General features: G+C 36.0%; 1 protein-coding gene across 3 annotated transcripts in view; it reads left to right on the top strand.

Annotated features, from left to right (window-relative positions):
• SHROOM4 (shroom family member 4) overlaps positions 1-17,989 on the top strand; it is a 218,319-nt gene that overhangs the window by 100,517 nt on the left and 99,813 nt on the right. For all 3 annotated transcript variants that reach the window (XM_016153263.2, XM_016153262.2, XM_016153264.2), the window contains one exon: positions 13,787-13,938. In XM_016153263.2, coding sequence (XP_016008749.2) covers positions 13,787-13,938 — 152 coding nt within the window. The remainder of the gene's footprint in view (positions 1-13,786; positions 13,939-17,989) is intronic.

Below are 17,989 nucleotides of genomic sequence, written 5' to 3'. Positions count from 1 at the left end.
AGGTCAACCAAGGGTTGCCTCACCTGAAAAAAAAAATAAGCGAAATGCTTTACCTTCATAAAAACAATGAGTATGTGAAAATAATGTTTGATTAGTGGTCCCTACCTCAGAAATGTAATCATTATAGTCTAGTGGTCTTTATTGTTTAAATTCTTTCTTAAATTAAGGAGTAATTTATACATACAGTGAAATGCATAAATCTCAATAAAAATTTAGATATGTTTATTTTCATGTAATCAGCACCCAGACAGATCTATATGTACACTTCCAGCACCCCTGAAAATTATGCTCACATGCCTTCATAATCAGTACACCCTTTACAGAGGTAATCACTATTCTGAGTTTTATTGCCATAGATTGATTAGCTTTGTCTGTTCTTGACCTTCATATAAATGGAGTCATACAGTGTATACTGTATTCCGGTCTTTTTCAAATATAATATTCTTGAGATTCATTCATTTTGGTGTATATATCAGTAATTTGTTCTTTTTTTATTGCTGTGTAGTATGCCATTTCGTGTCTGTGTGTTTTATGGACATTCGGGTGGTTCTTAGTTTTTGTCTATTATGAATAAAGCTATTATGAACAATCAAGTCTTTTTGTGGACACATGCACTTCTTTCTTTTGGGTATATCTAAGTGTGGAATATCTGGACCCAAGAAAATGCGCACATATTTCTAAAGTGATTGTAAAATTTTATACTCCCACCAACAATGCAGAGTTCAAATTGCTGTACATTCTTGCCAATACTTAGTATTTTCACTCATTTTAATTTTAGGCATTCTGGTAGATGTGTAGTGATATTTTACTGTGATTTTAAATTGCATTTCTCTAAGGAAAAATGATACTGAGCACCTTTCATATGCCTATTGGCCATTTGGCTTTCTTCATTAGTGAAGTGCCTGTCCAAATTTTTTGCCAACTGGTAATAGGTTGTCTTTTTCTTATTGAGTTGTAGTTTTTTTGTATACATATTCTAGATATAAGTTCTTAGTCATATATCTATATCTATATCATGAATATTTTTCCCAGTCTGTGGCTTCTCTTCACTTTTTAGTGACATTTTGATGTACATTTTTTTTCATTGAGATGAACTTCAATATAGCACTCATTTTTTTTTAAAAAAAAGATTATTGCTTTTTGCATCCTGCCCAAGAAATCTTTGCCCACCTTGAGGTCACAAAGATATTCTCTTATGCTTTCCTTTAAAAGCTTTATGGTTCTTAGTTCTCTCTTTTAAGGCTATGATCTGGCCAAATTTTTTTAGAAGTTTACATAAGTAAAAATATTTTGAGCATGTGTCTGTCCCCAATATACATAATTTTATTTATGGATGATATAATTTACTACCACCAGTATTAAGGCTTGATTTTTAATTTTTCTTAAACAGAAATTCCAATATATCCCCTTCCAGTAGATTACCTTGTACATAACTCTGGAGATTATTTTTCTATCCACCAAAGGAAACATTTTTACAGACATTGATACTATTAATGTCAGTAAAAGACTTGAATGTAAACAAATGGCTAGAGTTGACAAAGTGTGAACAGGTCCGCAATGAGTATTATTTGCTGATAATGGAAGAAACCCTGAGTTTACTCTTATACAAATGTTATTCCCCCTTACATGACTTATGGAGACAGCAGGGCACTCTAGCTTGGTAGAAGCAAAGACAAACTTGCTGATGTAGGGTATAATGATTTTGACTCCTCACCCCTTTCTTCATCACCAAATTCCTAGAGCTGAGTTTGGCTCTGTGCTGACTGAATTTTTGGCATAGATTCTTAGAATTTGACTTGGGCTAATCCCCAGGGAAATTTAATGATTTGGAGTTTAGAGGGCCTTTGTTGTGAGGATTAGTAAACTAGATGGAGATTAAGCATCTGGCATTGGGGAGTGGAGCGGGAGGTTGTGGGGAGGAGGCGTCTATAGTAATAGGTCATGCTGTGGAGCCCATGGGCGTGATTCCGAGAACTTTTTACTCGGGAACAGTCCCATGTAGGATTTGGGCATCTGCTTCTTAGCTGATAAGAGGGAAAAGATATCTTCTCCCTTGATGTCTACCTCCTCAGTCTGTCTCCATACAGGGATTAGAACCAGGTCTGCTTACATCTTTGTAATTGGTTGGTGTTTTTGAATTCTTGTAGATTTCAGAGAGAGGTTTTCATTTTCTATTTTGCCTTTTGGGAAGCTGGGGTAAGATAGAGAAGATGAAATTAGAAAAAGCAGACTTTCTGTTTTTTCTAATCTAGACTACTTTGGAAATTCGAGAGGGATTTTGTAGGGAGAGAGTTACTTAGAGAGACAAATTATGGCAGCTGGTATGTCTACAATCCAGAATCAGACTCTTGAAAGCCATGGTAAAGAGATAGCAGAAATTTCTAAGTTTGTACTTCCCCTGTCACATTCTAAGGGATACCACTTGGGAGGAGAGGGCTGATTACAAACAGCCTGCAACCTGTGGTCTGCTCAAGATTTCAAACTAAGTTTCAGAGTAAGCACACTCTTTATTATTTAATGATCCTACTTCCTAATAGTTAAACCTCTCAAATCCAATTTATCTCCACCTCTACATTTTCTTTCTGTTGTTTTGCAAGAAAAGACTGAATCACTGAATTAATATCTGGAGTATTACTAAAACTTGGAAATCTTTCAGAGAGCGCTAAAAAGACATTCAGAGGATATTCTATTCTTTAAAAAAAAAAGCAATACGATGACTGCATTCTGGGTGGAACTTTTCTATTTGCAAAAACACAATACATCAATTTAACAAGTAACCATGTTGATTGCCTTGTTAGACTACAGACAAGCTAGCTGGTGGAGGTGGGAGTATGGGCTGGTAATTTAGCTAGAAGCTTCTAGAACTGGCCAAGAAATTTTTAGTCAATGCCTACTTTTCCAATAAATGTCTCGTAGCAAGCAGAAGTATTCATAATCATGCCATTGACTTTTTACAAATATATTTTATTACCATATTTCAATGTAATTAATTTCTTTGCTTTATATATATTTTAGATTGTACATTTTAAAACACAGGCTTCACCAGATATCCAAAGGGGTTCATAACACCAAAAATGTTCAGAACCCTTATGAGAAAAACAATGCCATGTGGCCACCAGGAGCTGGCTACTTCCTTGGAGAAAACAAATCCTTCTTTTTTAAAATTAATAATTAATTTTTTTCAGTTATAGTTGGCATACAATATTATGTTAATTTCAGGTGTAGGACATAGTTATATAAATTAGACATTTATATAACTTACAAAGTGATCACCCTGATAAACATAGTACCCATCTGACACCATACATAATTATTACAATATTACTGACTATATTCCTTGTAATGATCAATTTGCATTTCTTAATCCCTTCCCCTTTTTCACCCACCCTCCTAATCCCCCTCCCATCTGGCAAATTCTCTGTATCTATAAGTTTGTTTCTATTTGTTTGTTTATTTTGTTCTTTAGTTTCTACATGTAAGTGAAATCACATGGGATTTGTCTTTCTCTGTCTGACTTATTCCACTCAGCACAATATTTAAAGTCTATTTTGTCTGGTATAAGTATTGCTATCCAGATTTTTTTTTTCATTTCCATTTTCATTAAATATTTTCCATCTCTTTTCATTCAGTCTATGTGTCTTTCTATCAGAAGTGAGTCTCTTGTAGACAGCATATGTAAGAGTCTTGTTTTCTTATTCATTCAGCCACCTTATCTTTTGATTGTAGCATTTAATCCTTTTACGTTTCATGCCATTGATTTTTAATGCTGCTCTGACACTATTGTTATAAGCATTCAACACCTGTTGGTTATTGTTGTAGATGTTATTTCTCCTACTGACTGCATCTTTCAAGATAAACCCAATTTAACTTTTATTCACTTTCTCATATCTCCTAAGTTTATTTAAAGGACCCAAGCAAGTATCTGCTAATATCTGACTAAATAAAAACTACTAGAAATCTAGTAAGTCCATTTTTCTTTGCCTTTACTCTCAAGGGGCCAACATTTCACTTCGTTGACAGCTATCAGAGTACTTCACGATTCATTGAAGATCCGTCAAAAATTTCCAAATCACCAGCTTATTAGCACAAAATGGGGCTTCAGGAATCTCTTCCTCTCAGTGTCCCAACTGTACTTCTTAAAGTTCCAAACTTGATGGACCATTTTGAAACAATAGATAAAGACTACAGGAAAATGAGAGATAGATATTAATTAGTCTATTTTGAAGGAATAAAACATGGATGAAAGCAAAGTACAATAGGGCTAATAGCTGGAATTATGTTTTAGCAGAAGGGTACTGCATGACTTTGCTAACTGCTCACAGATCACTGAACATCAGAGTCCCAAGAGCCCTCAGAGATCATCTATTAAGACCCCTACATTTTACCAGTAAGGGTAAAAGAGGCCAAAAGAGGGGAAAGGGACTTGACTAAGGTCAATCATCTCTTTCCAACTTTCCAGACACCAATTGGCTTTTGGTTGTGGCCTTTATGCAATTATTTGGGTCACTCACTTCTAGTCCAGAGATCACTTGGACAATCCAAAATGACACAAAAATTAGTCATCATTTACACTGGACTTTGTGATATAGGTTTATATTGACATTCTAATGCATCTGTGTTCTGTCTGAGAAGTCACAACACTTCAAATGAGACAAGAAAGTTACCCTGAAGGTTTTGATTCAGGAAGAGCTGAAAAGTTTACCAGCCTTACTGAATGAAATGACAGCATCAAATGATGCTATATAGCCCCTCAAGCAGGGCATGCTATTCTCAACAAGTTTGTTTATTCACACCTCTCCTGGGGCCCAGCCAGAGTTGAGATGATTGGTTGGAAAGGGAAAACAAAGCCTTTATAGAAGAATATGTATATCTCCTTCCTTCCCTTCCCTTCCCTTTCCTTTCTTTTTCAATCCTTTTTCTGGCTAGAAAAATGAACATCCACTTTACCAAAAGTGGCGGAGAACTGGATCTCAGGAGGCAAAACAATAAATAGAAGATATACTGGATCCCAGAAATCTATGGAGTGGAGAGGAGAAAGATGAGTGAACAATAATGTTTAAAAGCATCAAGTAGTAAGAAGGAAAGAGCTGTATATCCCAGTAAATGTCCTGTGTCTGGGAAAGGACTAGTTTGGGGCATATCCAAAGGATCTTCAATCAAATGGAGTTTCATTTCCTGCTCTGAACCAGGCTGGACTCTGTGATAGTGCTGGGCGCCCATCATTTACTGTTTTGTTGCCTGCAAATCCTCATACTTGTGCTAGAGTAGTGTTACATTCACCATTTCTGTCCTGAGGAGGATACCACAGGTGACTGAGAAAAGACAGGAAACAACAAAAGGGGCATGCATAGTCAGGCTGAGGCTGTAGTCTAAGAAAGAGTTCCTGCAAGGATTCAGATAATGGTAGCCTGAGTGGCAGTAGGGAATGCAAAACACCAGAACTTTTGCTGCAGCAATAATTAAGCATTGTAGTTTAAAAGGCTCCCCCCTTTCATTTTCTGGCCAAGAATAAACAGAGGTCTTGTTGATTTAACAAAGTGCTTAATTACCCCAAAGTGGTACTTAATATTAAATCACATCGAAGAGAAGACTTGCTATGGGTAACACTAGTATGGATAATTGAGTTGTATGAATAAAAAAATGGGTAGAGTGGATTAAGACAAATGTATACCAGCAGGAAAAATATTTTAGCATTTATTAGTTAGACTCTTGTTTGTGGTTCTTTGTTAGTCTAAGGAAGCCCTTTCAAATGACTGATCCCTGTTGAAAGTCCTGCCTGTTGCTGAGGGCCTTCCATGGATGCCAAAGGAATGAGTCATTCAAATAGAACTGAAATTCAAGCACAGCACTATAATTATACACACACGCACACACACACACACAGCTATATATAATTTTATTTTGGCAGCAGGTAACAGTGACTGTGAAGTAATAATGATAATTACAATGGAAATAAGAGTGTGATCCTAATTAATTTGCTGAGAGTTGTTTCCCATTTACCAATATTGGCTTGTTTTGTCTTGAGTGGTGGACCAAGTACTGGAACAAAGGTATATAAATTCAGTCACTTGGCTAACCTATAATTTATCAAACAAAGGTTAATTAAAAAAACTGTTAGGTTAGCAGCAATAAATTTAATAACTTGATTTTAACTCAGAATCTCAATTTATTTGAAGAGATTTTAAAAATCCTGAATTAACATTTTTCTCAGGAGTTCTCATCTGCCAAGTGTACATGAGCTGGCCAAACTAAAGATCAGAAATATTCTAAAGCTCAGAAATATTCTAACTTCCATGATGTAAGATAGATTGAAGGGATACTATTAAAGACTGAGAGAAAGATTGGAACAGGAGTAGAAATGTAAGAACACCTGCAGCAAAGACCAGCCCTTAGTTACCCCACTTAGAAGCTATATTTTCCTAATTATCGTATTGTTTAATCATCCTTCCCTCCCTTTCCCCTGGGAGAAAAAACAAATATTTCTTCCTGATTTAATCAGCATGTAAGACCTTTTTTTACTTGACCATCTGTTGGGAAATATGAACTTTAGACAGTAAACTACCCCCTAAGGCTGGGAGCTGTTTTGTTTTGTTTTTGTTTTGTTTTTTTCTTGTAGTTATTTAATTAACTTTCATTTAAATTTTTTAATGAATTTATTTTTAATGGTGATATTTGTTAACAAGACCTAAGTTTCAGCTGTACACTTTAACTGTAAGGCATGCATATATGTTTATACTGTGTGTTCACCTCCTATAGTTAGGTTTCTTTCTGTCACCACATATTTGACCCCCTTTACCTCGTCTACCTCCTCCCTCCCAACTAACCTCTACCCTCTAGTAACCACTAGTCTATTGTCCATGTCCATGAATCTCTGTTTCTTTGTCCTGTTAATTTGTTACTTTTAGGTTTACATCACACATATAAGTGATATCATGTGATCTTCAACTTTTTCTGTCTGGCTTATTTCACCTAGCATGATTATCTCGAGGTCCATTCATGCTGTCGAAAATGGCTTCCATGTCCTGGCCACTGTGAATAGTGCTACTATAAATATCGATGTGCAAATATTTTTTAGGATATAGGTTTTCAAGTCTTTGGGGTAAATACCCAGTAGAAGCCTTGCTGGATCATACGGTAGATCAATTCTTAGTTTTTTGAGGGACCTCCATACTGCTTTCCATAGTGGCTGTACCAATTTGCAGTCCCTTCAGCAGTGTATGAGGGTTCCTTTTTCTCCACAACGTCTCCAACAATTGTTATTACTTGTCCTGTTGATTATAGCTATTCTAACAGGTGTGAGATCTTATCACATTGTGGTTTTGATTTGCATTTCTCTACTAGCTAGCGATGTTGAGCATCTTTTCAAATATTCGTTGGCCATTTGTATGTCCTCTAGGGAGAAGTGTCTGTTCAGATCCTCTGCCTATTTTTTGATTGGATCATTTGTTTTTTGTTGTTATTGAGTTCTATTAGTTTTTTGTATATGTTGTATATTAGGTCCTTATTGGAGGCGTTGCTTGCAAATATATTTTCCAGTTCAGAAGGTTGTCTCTTTACCCTGTTAATGGTTTCTTTTGCTGAGCAGAGGCTATTTACTTTGATGTAGTCCCATTCATTTATCTTTGCTTTTACTTCCATTGCCTTTGAGGCCAAATTCATAAAACCCTCTTTAAGTACAAGGTCCTTGAGTTTAGTTCCTATATTCTCTTCTATGCATTTTATTGTTGCAGGTCTTTAATCTATTTTGAGTTAATTTTGGTGTGTGGTGATAGACAACAGTCTAGCTTCATTCCTTTACAGGTGGCTTTCCAGTTTTCCCAGCACCATTTATGAAAGAGGCTTTCCTTTCTCCACGGCATATTTTGGCTTATTAGTTAAAAATTATTTCCCCATATAAATATGTGTTTACTTTTTCTGGACTCTCGATTCTGTTCCACTGGTTCACGTGTCTGTTTTTCTATGAATATCATGCCGTTTGATTACTGTCGCTTTGTAGTATAATTTGAAGTCCTGCAGAGTGATGCCTCCAGATATGTTCTTTTTTCTCAGGATGGCTTTGGCAGTTCGGGGTCTTTTGGGCTTCCATACAAATCTGATGAGTTTTTGTTCTATTTCTTAAAAAAATCCAATGAGATTTTGATGGAAATTGCATTTAATTTGCATAATGCTTTAGGTAATATAGTCATTTGAACTATATTGATTCTTCCAATTCAAGAACATGGAATATCTTTCCATTTCTTTGTATCTACTTTGATATTTTTAATAGGGTCTTGTAGTTTTCATTATATAGGTCCTTCACATGTTTTGTTAAATTTATTCCAAGGTGTTTTATGCTGTTTGCTGCAATTGAAAAAGGAATTATTTTTTTCCACTTCTTTTTCTGACACCTCATTATTAGAATACAGAAATGCAATGGATTTACGAGCATTGATTTTGTATCAGAGCATTTACTATATTTGCTCATTTTTTCTAGTAGTGTTCTTGGGGAGTCTTATGTCATCCGCAAATAGTGACAGGTCAACTCCTTCGTTTCCTATTTGGATGCCTTTAATATCTTTCTCTTGCCTGATTGCACTCGCTAGGACCCCCAATGTTATATTGAATAGCAGTGGCAATAGAGGACAGCCTTGCCTTGTTCCTGATCTTAGAGGGGAGGATTTTAGTTTTTCACTATTAAGTATAATGTTGGCTGAGCATTTGTCATATATGGTCTTTATTATGTTAAGATATTTTCATTCTATACTAATTTTTTAATTGTTTTGTTCAAATCAATGCTGTATCTTTTCGAAGGACTTTTTTGCATCTATTGATATGATCATATGATTCTTATATTTCATTTGTTTATGTAATGTATCACATTGATCGATTTGCTTATGTTGAAGCTGGAGATTTCATCCCTGTGCGTCTGGGATGAAACCCACTCTGTCGTGCTGTATAATCTTTGTGATATGTTGTTGTATTTGGTTCGCTAGTATCTTATTTAGGATTTTTGCATTTGTGTTTCTGAGAGATATCAGTCTATAGTTCTCTTTTTTTGTGTTATCTTTCCAGGTTTTGGTATCAGGATAATATTGGCCTCATCAAATGAGTTGGGAACTATTGCCTCCTCTTTGATTTTTTGGGAGAATTTGAGGAGAATAGGTATTACAACTTCTTTGAATGTTTGGTAGAATTCACTGGTGAAGCCATCTGGTCCTGGACTTTTACATTTTGGGAGGATACTGATGATTGTTTCAATTTCCCTACTGCTGATCAATCTTTTTAGATTTCCAGTTCTTCTTGATTCAGTCTAGGAAGGTTGTATTTTTCTAAGTACTGGTCCATTTTTTCTAGGTTGCTAAATTTGGTGTTATATACTTTTTCATAGTGTTCTTGTATGATCCTTTGTTTTTAAATGATGTCCGTCATAATTTCCCCTCTATTATCTCTGATTTTGTTTATTTGTGTCCTTTATTAAAGAACCAGATCTTTGTTGCATTTATTTTTTCTATTGTTTATTGTTTTGTTTGTTTTCAATTTAATTTATTTCAGCTCTAATTTTGATTATTTCTTTCCTTCTGCTGACTTCAGGCCTCATTTGTTTCTCGTTTTCTAGTTTTTATTTTTCCCGATGAAATGGTAGGTTATTTGGGCTCCTTCTTATTTATTGAGATAGGCCTGTGATGATATCGACTTTCCTCTTGTGACCGCTTTTGCCATGTCTCAAAAGTTTTGATATGTTGTACTATCATTATTGTTCGTTTCTATGTCTCTCTTGATTTCTCCCTTTTTTTCTCTCTAGCCAAGTTATTCTTTAGTACCATGTTGTTTAATTTCCTTGTATTTGTGGTTCTTCCTGCTTTCTTTTAACAGTTGATCTCCAGCCTCAAAGCATTATGATCAGAGAATATGGTTGGTATGATTTCAACCCTCTTATATTTGTTGAGGCTTACTCTGTGTCCCAGTATGTTGTTGATTCTTAAAAATGTTCCATGTGCACTAGAGAAGAATGTATAAACAGCTGTTTTTGGATAGAAGGTTCTGTAAATGTCAATTATGCCCAGTTGGTCTAATGTGCCATTTAAGGATGTTATTTCCTTATTGATTTTCTGTTTGGATGATCTATCCATATCTGACAGTGGGGTATTTAGGTCCCCTACTATGATAGTGTTTTGGTCTGTTTCTCCCTTTACTTCTGTTAGTAATTTCTTTCTATATTTTGGGACTCCCTGATTGGGAGCATAGATATTAATAAGTGTTGTGTGTTCTTGGTGTATGACTTCCTTTATCATTTTGATATCTCCATCATCATCTTTGCCTTTTTTATTTTGAAGTCTATTTTGTCCGATGTTATTACTGCTACTCCCACTTTTCTCTGAATGCCATTGGCTTGAAATATCATTTTCCGCCCTTTCACTTTGAGTCTATATTTGTCTTTAGAACTGAGATGTTTCTCCTGGAGGCATCATATTGTGGGGTTTTTTTTTGATCCATTCTGCAACTCCATGCCTTTTTATTGGTGATTTCAGTCCTTTTACATTTAGAGTTATTATTGAAATACAAGGTCTTCTTATAGCCATTTTATCTTTTTCTTCCTGGTAGCTCAGTGTTTCCATTGCTTCCTTGTCCTTGTGTTTTTGTTTTCTTTATTTTGGTTGACTTTTGTGGATTTTCTGTCTGGTTCTTCTTGTTTTATATTGTATACTTTGCCTCTAAATCTTTAGCGTGTGTTTACCATTATGAAGTATGTAAATGATAGTAATATATATACAGTTGTTCATTTTCTTCTGCGCATACTTTATCTCCATTCCCCTCTGCGAATTTGAATCTTTGAATCCTCCATTTTGCAGTCATTGTTGTCTCATTTTACCTGTATGTATGCTGAATTTTCATTACTCTCTTGCTATAGCAAATCTCTTCTTATTGTTTAAACTTATAATGCCCTGTTCTTAGTAAGGGTTGCACTTCTCTGCTTCTATTTGCCTGATAGTCACCTTACTCATGGTTATTTATTTATTTTTTGTCTTTTTCCTTTAGATGAGCTGACCCCTTTTCAGTGTTTCCTGTAATGCATGCCTCATAGGAGAATTCCCTAAAGTTTTGTATGTCTGGAAAGGTCTTTATCTCTCCTTCATATCTAAAGGAGAGTTTAGCTAGATACATTATTCCTGGCTGGTAGTTCCTTTCACTTAAAAGTTTGAATATTTGATTCTACTATTTTTCATCTTGTAAGGTTTGTGCTGAGAAGTCCAATGACTTGACCCTGACTGTCCTGAGAATTGTCTTGGAGAAGGCCTTTTTGGGTTGAGATAATTGGATGTTCTGTTGACTTCTTAAATTCCAAGTTCTAGCTCATTCCTTAGATTTGCAAAATTCTCCTTAACTATTTGTCTAAAAATGCTTTCTAATCCCTTCTTCTTTTCTTCCCCTTCAAGAATTCCCATTATTCTTATGTTCCCTTTCCTGATGGTATCAGCTATTTCTTATATTTCTCTTTCATGATTTTTCATTCTTAGGTTTCTCTCTTCTTCCTTCTGATTTATTTCTAGATTTCTGTCTTCAATATCACTGATCCTTCCCTGCATTTAGTTGACTGTATTTCCCAAGTTAGGTATTTCATTTTTCATCTCTTCCAATGTGTCCTTTATCTCCAGAACATCTATTTGACAGTTTTGAGGATTTAAATCTCCTTGCTAAAGAATTATTCTGCTCATCCAGTTTTTTTTTCAATTCCTAAAATTGTTGATATGAATCATTTTGAATCTCATTGAGTTTTTTTATAAGGATCATACCAAATTCTCTGTCATTTAAGTTGTTTATTTCTATGTCTATAAACTTATTTTCTGGAGTTTTTTTCTTTCTTTCTGAGATGCCTTGTCTCTTTGATTGTTCATGGTGTTTAATGGACAATTTCTCTACCTGGGCATTAATGGAAGTGTATTCTGCTTTTTTTTTTCCAGAAAACAATTTATTATATAACGGTCTCTGTTTAGCCTGTTGCAAAGAAGGCATTTTTCTTTCAGTTTCCAGTAAGTGGTGTTTAAGCCTCTTGGATTCCTGCTTTATTTAAAACCATAATAATGCTTTTTCCCCCCTATATTCAATCCCACTGGCTACCTTCGGTCTCATTCACTGTCAATATTAGTGACAGTTTTGGTAGTGTTTGCTCAGATTTCCCTTGGGCTCCACGGCGTTCGGTGGAAATGCGGGAGGGACTCTCTGTGTTGCGAGATGGGGGCTGTGTCTTAGTCTCGGTTTTGCAACTGTTAACTGTTGTTTTTCTGCTGTCCCTGCTTCTCTATGGTACCCTCTTCTCTGCTTTCTGCCCTGATGACTGGGCCCTGCCACCAGCAGCGTGGAGCTCACAGCTCTACCAGGCAGGGCAGTTTAGGGTACTTGCCATACCTTCTCCTCTCCCCCTCCTCCTACTTGGAGGTCTGGCTGCGAGAAGCAGCATTTTTGTTTTTCCCAGTCCACCACCCAACATCTGTGGTAGCTCTTTTGCAGAGAACCCAAGATCAGATGTGCTGGTGTGCAGTTTGGATGTTTTTCGTTGAGTTTTAGATGTTCGGTTTATTGTTATTTCAATGGGAGAGATCTGGGACATCTCTCACTCCGTGTTTTTCCAAACACCTGAAACTGGGAGCTGTTTATGCTTTATTCATTTCTGTACCACTAACACTCATCATGTCATTCTATGCATAATAGAAAATCACTACAAACCTGAGGAATGAAATAATGGATATATGAGATGACTCCTGCCACCATGGATAGAACTGATGTTCCAATAGATCAAATTCACATTTGGGTAGTAAGAATGTTACATATGAAAGTAGCTGAAAGCAAAGACCGTTAGGGAACATTTTGCTTTGCTTTTCTTTTTTACAAACTAGTGGCTATTAGTTCTGCATTGCTTTCAATGCCCCCTAGCCAGCCTACCTTCTTGCCAAGATTGCCTTGATTAATGGAAATTCTGTAGGCTGTTGTGGAACAGTGAACACCCTGATTCCCAGCTTTTGGTGAATGCCTACTATGTGCCAGATACTAGGACTGTGCTAGGCACATGTTGAAGTGACATAGATAAATTACCAATTACTCTGTACATAGTTTGTGTCTTTTGAATTTGCAATTCCACTCACAGAATATTAAGCTGGAAGTCACCTTCACCATCAACCTCCCTGCTATGATAATCAGAGCTCACATTTATTGAGGATATACTGCTCCCAGACACTTCACATACTAACAACCCTGTGAGATAGGTACTCTCGTTACCTATATTTCACATATTAGGTCATTGAGACACAAAGATATTAGTAACTTGCTCAGGGTCACACAGCTAGGAAGTACTAAAGCCAAGATTCAAGCTCGAATATGTCAGAGTTCAAAGTCTGCCCAGAGATAGAAAAGGACTTGCTAAAGGTCATTTTGCTGGAGCTTAGCTCTTCTGGCTCTAATTTAGGTGCACATTTTATTCTCATGCTGCTGCACAAGCCCGCACTGTGGAATTTCTTCCAAGTATTATTCTCTTATTTAGAAGTGCTTGTCTCTCTAGATGGACAGTGGATTCCTCCAGGACAAATATTGTGTTATTATTGTATTGCCTCTTTCATCAAGGGCTTTCCCAAGCTTTGCCTTCAGTAAATAATGACCTGTGATCAGCTTTTTAGCTGCTGCTTGGAGCTTCCTGGAGCCATCTCCCTGCTACCCTTACTACTCAAGGCTCAGAGGTTGGGAGGAGTCAGGGAGTAGAATTTTGGATAAGCAGTTGCCTCACCGTCTGCTTTCTGTTTTATTTTCTGAAATACAGATTGAAGATGGGGGCAAGGCAGCCTTGTCCCAGAAGATGAGGACTGGTGATGAGCTGGTGAATATCAATGGCACTCCATTGTATGGCTCCCGCCAAGAGGCCCTCATCCTCATCAAAGGCTCTTTCAGGATCCTCAAGCTGATTGTCAGGAGGTAAGGTACACAGAGGTTTTCGGTAAGGTGCTGAGGCCATCAAAAACACTTGATTGATAGTAAAGCCTCAATAGAGTCATGTCTCTATCAGTATCAAGGAAAGATGTGTTTCTCATGAAGACAATTCTAGACAATTGAAACAGAAAGCATAGGAGAAATGGTCTTTGGTTCAAATCCTGGCACCATCATATACTACCCATGTCATCTTAGATAAATTTATTTTACCTCTGAAAAATTTGCTCCTTATTTGCTATTGAAAAAATGAAAACGACTCCATATAAACCAAGATCCTACATAACCCAGTGGTTTTCTATCGCCTCCTTCATAAGAGGCTGCCACTGATCAACTTCATAGGTTTAAAGGTACCCTACTACCAGCCATAGGAGGTATTCTGGAGTCTGTGACACACTCTAAGAAATAAACCCTGCCCTTGAGGAGTGTACAGTCTAGCAGAGGAGAAAAGACACACATGCGGCAAACTTATGAGCAAAGCATTTTTGAAGAAAGCAATTAAAGAGATTTTGCAGGTTGAAGAGTGATTGTCAAATGGATTGTTCAGATAGACATTGCTATAAGAGTTTAGGAGAAAGAGTATTTCAGAAGAATTGCTAGGGTAAGACTTCATAGAGGAAATGGAATTTGAGCTAAAGGGTAAGTAGAATTTGAAAAATAAACCATCAGGAGAATAAAGGCATTCCAGATAAGTAGAGTGGTATAAGCAGAAGGAAAGTAGGGACATTTTGGGACATAGTCATTTCTGTTGCCGCCAAACACCTGTTTACTGTTGAACTTTCCAAATGTCTGCTTCATCTTTGTACTTCTTCCTCTCCATTAATTTGTTTCCTATGTCATATAGACATGCCTAAGTTACTCCATCTTAATTATTTTTATTAGAAAAAAGAATTTAAAGTGTCTTTCCATAATTGTACTTCCCCTCTGGCTACTGCCTCATCCTCCTCCTTTTGCTCATACTGTCTTTCAAATAGAGAGTCTATACTTACTGTCTACACTTCTTCACCTACTATTTAGCTTTCCACCCACTGCATTATGAACTTGACCCTCAACACTCCACTGAAACTACTCTGTCAGAAGCTACATATTAACTCCTAATTGTCAAAGTCAATGGATTATTTTCAGTCTTTATCATATATGACTTACATATAGCATTGGCCCTTGTTACTAAGGATTATGCCCTCCTTTGTTAAACTCTCCTTTCTTGCTTTCAAGATACCCATTTCCTTGTTCTTTTCTTATCTCTCTGTTCATTTTTTCAAAACTAGATTCCTTTACTACCTGTTTCTCCTCTGACTATCCCTTAAATGTTGGTGTTCCCCCCTAGTTCCGCCCTTTCTGACTTCATTAATATACTATGGAAAATCTCATTCAGTTCCAGAGCTTCAATTTTTATCTATATGTGGATAAATGTATTTCTTGTTCCTCAGATTCATATAGCAAACTTCTTATTTTACATTTATACTTAAGTATCTCAGAAGCATTTCAAACACAACTTGCTCAAAACTTAACATATCATCTTCTTCTCCTCCCAAGATCCTTATCTCAGTGACAGGTTCTGTCATGCCCTCAGTCAACCAAACCAGAAAAAGAAACCATTTTTAATTCTTCCATTGTTTTCATGCTCTACATTCAAATGATTTATTCTAAGGAGAGAATACTTAGGGCAAAAATTTTTTGAGTTAGTAAGGGTAAAGTTATATAGGATCTCGTTCATTTATTGTATTACCTGCTGGTACCTAATATTAAGCCATTCCTGCCTACGTGCCTGCATAGGAGGTGGCATCTTAAGTAATTCCTTATACAATGGACACATTGTCACTGACTCAATTTCAAATTGGTCATGATTCATGTTTTAAATAAGATTTTTTGAAGAAGTAGCTTAGTGAATTTGGAACAGTTTTTGTTTTGAAGTCAGATAGACCCATGTGTGCTACTTTCTAGTTCTGTCACATGGGAAATGATAGTGCCTATATAATGGCATCGTTGTGTTGATTATATGAAGTAATGTATGTAGAGTAATTAAAGTAACCAAACACTATTAAATAAGGAGAGTATCAGAATTGTAGTGTGTTTGCAACCTAACCTTTAGATAACATGATTTGCTTGGAAACAATTAGGGGTGGTAAAGATCTGAAGAAGAAATAAAGGTCACTGTGAGATACTGGTTATACAGAGATAGCAGCTATACTAGCACTTAAAGGGAATGTAGACAGTTTCGCAGGGTGGCTTCTGAGGCAGTAATAACAATGAGTGTTCAGGCATGTCACCCACTCATCTTCCCATGGTGAGCTCCATGTCTTCTTCCTCCCTGCTATAGCAATATCTGCCACTGGCAGTTACTTAGGAGTGACCATAATTATAGCCTTACCGGTAGTAAGGCTATAATTAGTTTTCATGATGTGGCAGGTCCTATGGTTCCTTGAACCTACCTTGTCTACACTTTCGGCTTCCCCTCTCAGCCCCTGTTGGAGGCTTTTGATGGCATAATTTATTAGGTGATGCTGCCCTCTTGTGAAAAACCTAACCTTCACCTATAGACTACCCTGGAGATGGAATAAGACATTTATTCCCTCTTTATTAGTCTAAGTTACTCTTTAAATTTATGAAAGAGATTTTAGCACATAAAAGAAATGTGTTATCTCTAAAATTTAGTACTTAGCCTAGTGTTTTGCACTAAGGTAGAAAGACTTCAGTTTGAGTAAGCAATCAGCTGACAAAGATTTAACACTGAGCTTTAAGTCTGGGCTTATGTCCTTTGGGATGAATATAAAAAGAAAGAACTTTATAAAATGACCTATTCTGAAAAGTCAGCCCAGCTCTTCCTCCTATATTGCCTTTTAAATAATGGTCAACTAAGTCAGAAATTTAGATGTTACCCTCAACTCTTACTTGTCCCAATCCCCTTCAATCCAAGTAATTCCAAGTTTTGATGATTCTACTTGCTAAAAACCTCTCCATAGCCTTTGTGTTAATTCAGTCACTCATGGTTTCTTTCCTGGACTATCATAAGAGCCTCTTCACTGTCTTCTCATCTTTTGGTTTTACCTCCTCCCAATCAATCCATTCTTCAGGTAAGGCATCTGATAGTGTCACTTATCTACTTGGAAAAAAAGCAGGATCAATAACCATACAATCATATAGGTCCCAAGAAATTAATTTTATAATGATAGAAGATATAAGCTATATTAGATATTGTATTCATGAACCACTTTTTTTGCTAAAAAAGCATCCAAATATATAAAGAAAAGAATGTTTCCAATACAAGAAGAAAAATTATAGAATTGTCTATATGAGAGACTTTCATGTAACTTAACTATGACAGACAAAGGATACCAAAAAAATAGGTACTTAGAATATTTGAAAAATATAATTCATCACATCTAATTAATATCAAAAATATATTTTATAGACAGTGAATATACCCTCTTTTTAGATGACATTCAGAGAAATATTCACAGAACATTTTTTTAAATAATCATGTAGTATGACACCAAGAAAAATTTTGCAAACTCTTACAAGTGGAAATTATACTTGTCCTGTTCTTGATAATAATGTAAACTTTTACAAATTTATTTTTTTTATTAATTTATTGGGGTAACATTGGTTAATACAATTATATCATTCTCAGGTGTACATTATAATTTGACATCTATATATTCTATTGTGTGTTTACCACCCAAAGTTCAGTTTCCTTCAGCTACCATATATTTGATCCTATATACCCATTTCACCCTTCCCCTAAACCTGATATTTGACCCCCTTTACCTCATTTATCACTCCCCTCCTCTCCCACCTCCTATTCTCTGGTAATCACTAATCTATTGTCCATGTCCCTGAGTCTCCGTTTGTCTTGTTCATTTGTTGCTTTTAGGTTTATATCCCACATATAAGTGATATCATGTGATTTTCAACTTTTCCTGTCTGGCTTATTTCGTTTAGCATGATTATCTCAAGGTCAATCCATATTGTTGCAAATTGCAGTATTTCATCTCTTCTTATGGCTGAGTAATATTCCATTGTATATATGTACCACAGC

The sequence above is a fragment of the Rousettus aegyptiacus genome, unplaced genomic scaffold, assembly GCF_014176215.1.
Source record: "Rousettus aegyptiacus isolate mRouAeg1 unplaced genomic scaffold, mRouAeg1.p scaffold_m13_p_9, whole genome shotgun sequence".
Lineage (NCBI taxonomy): Eukaryota > Metazoa > Chordata > Mammalia > Chiroptera > Pteropodidae > Rousettus > Rousettus aegyptiacus.
The sequence above is the reverse complement of the archived record's forward strand: the minus strand, read 5'-3'. Positions and strand labels throughout refer to the sequence as shown.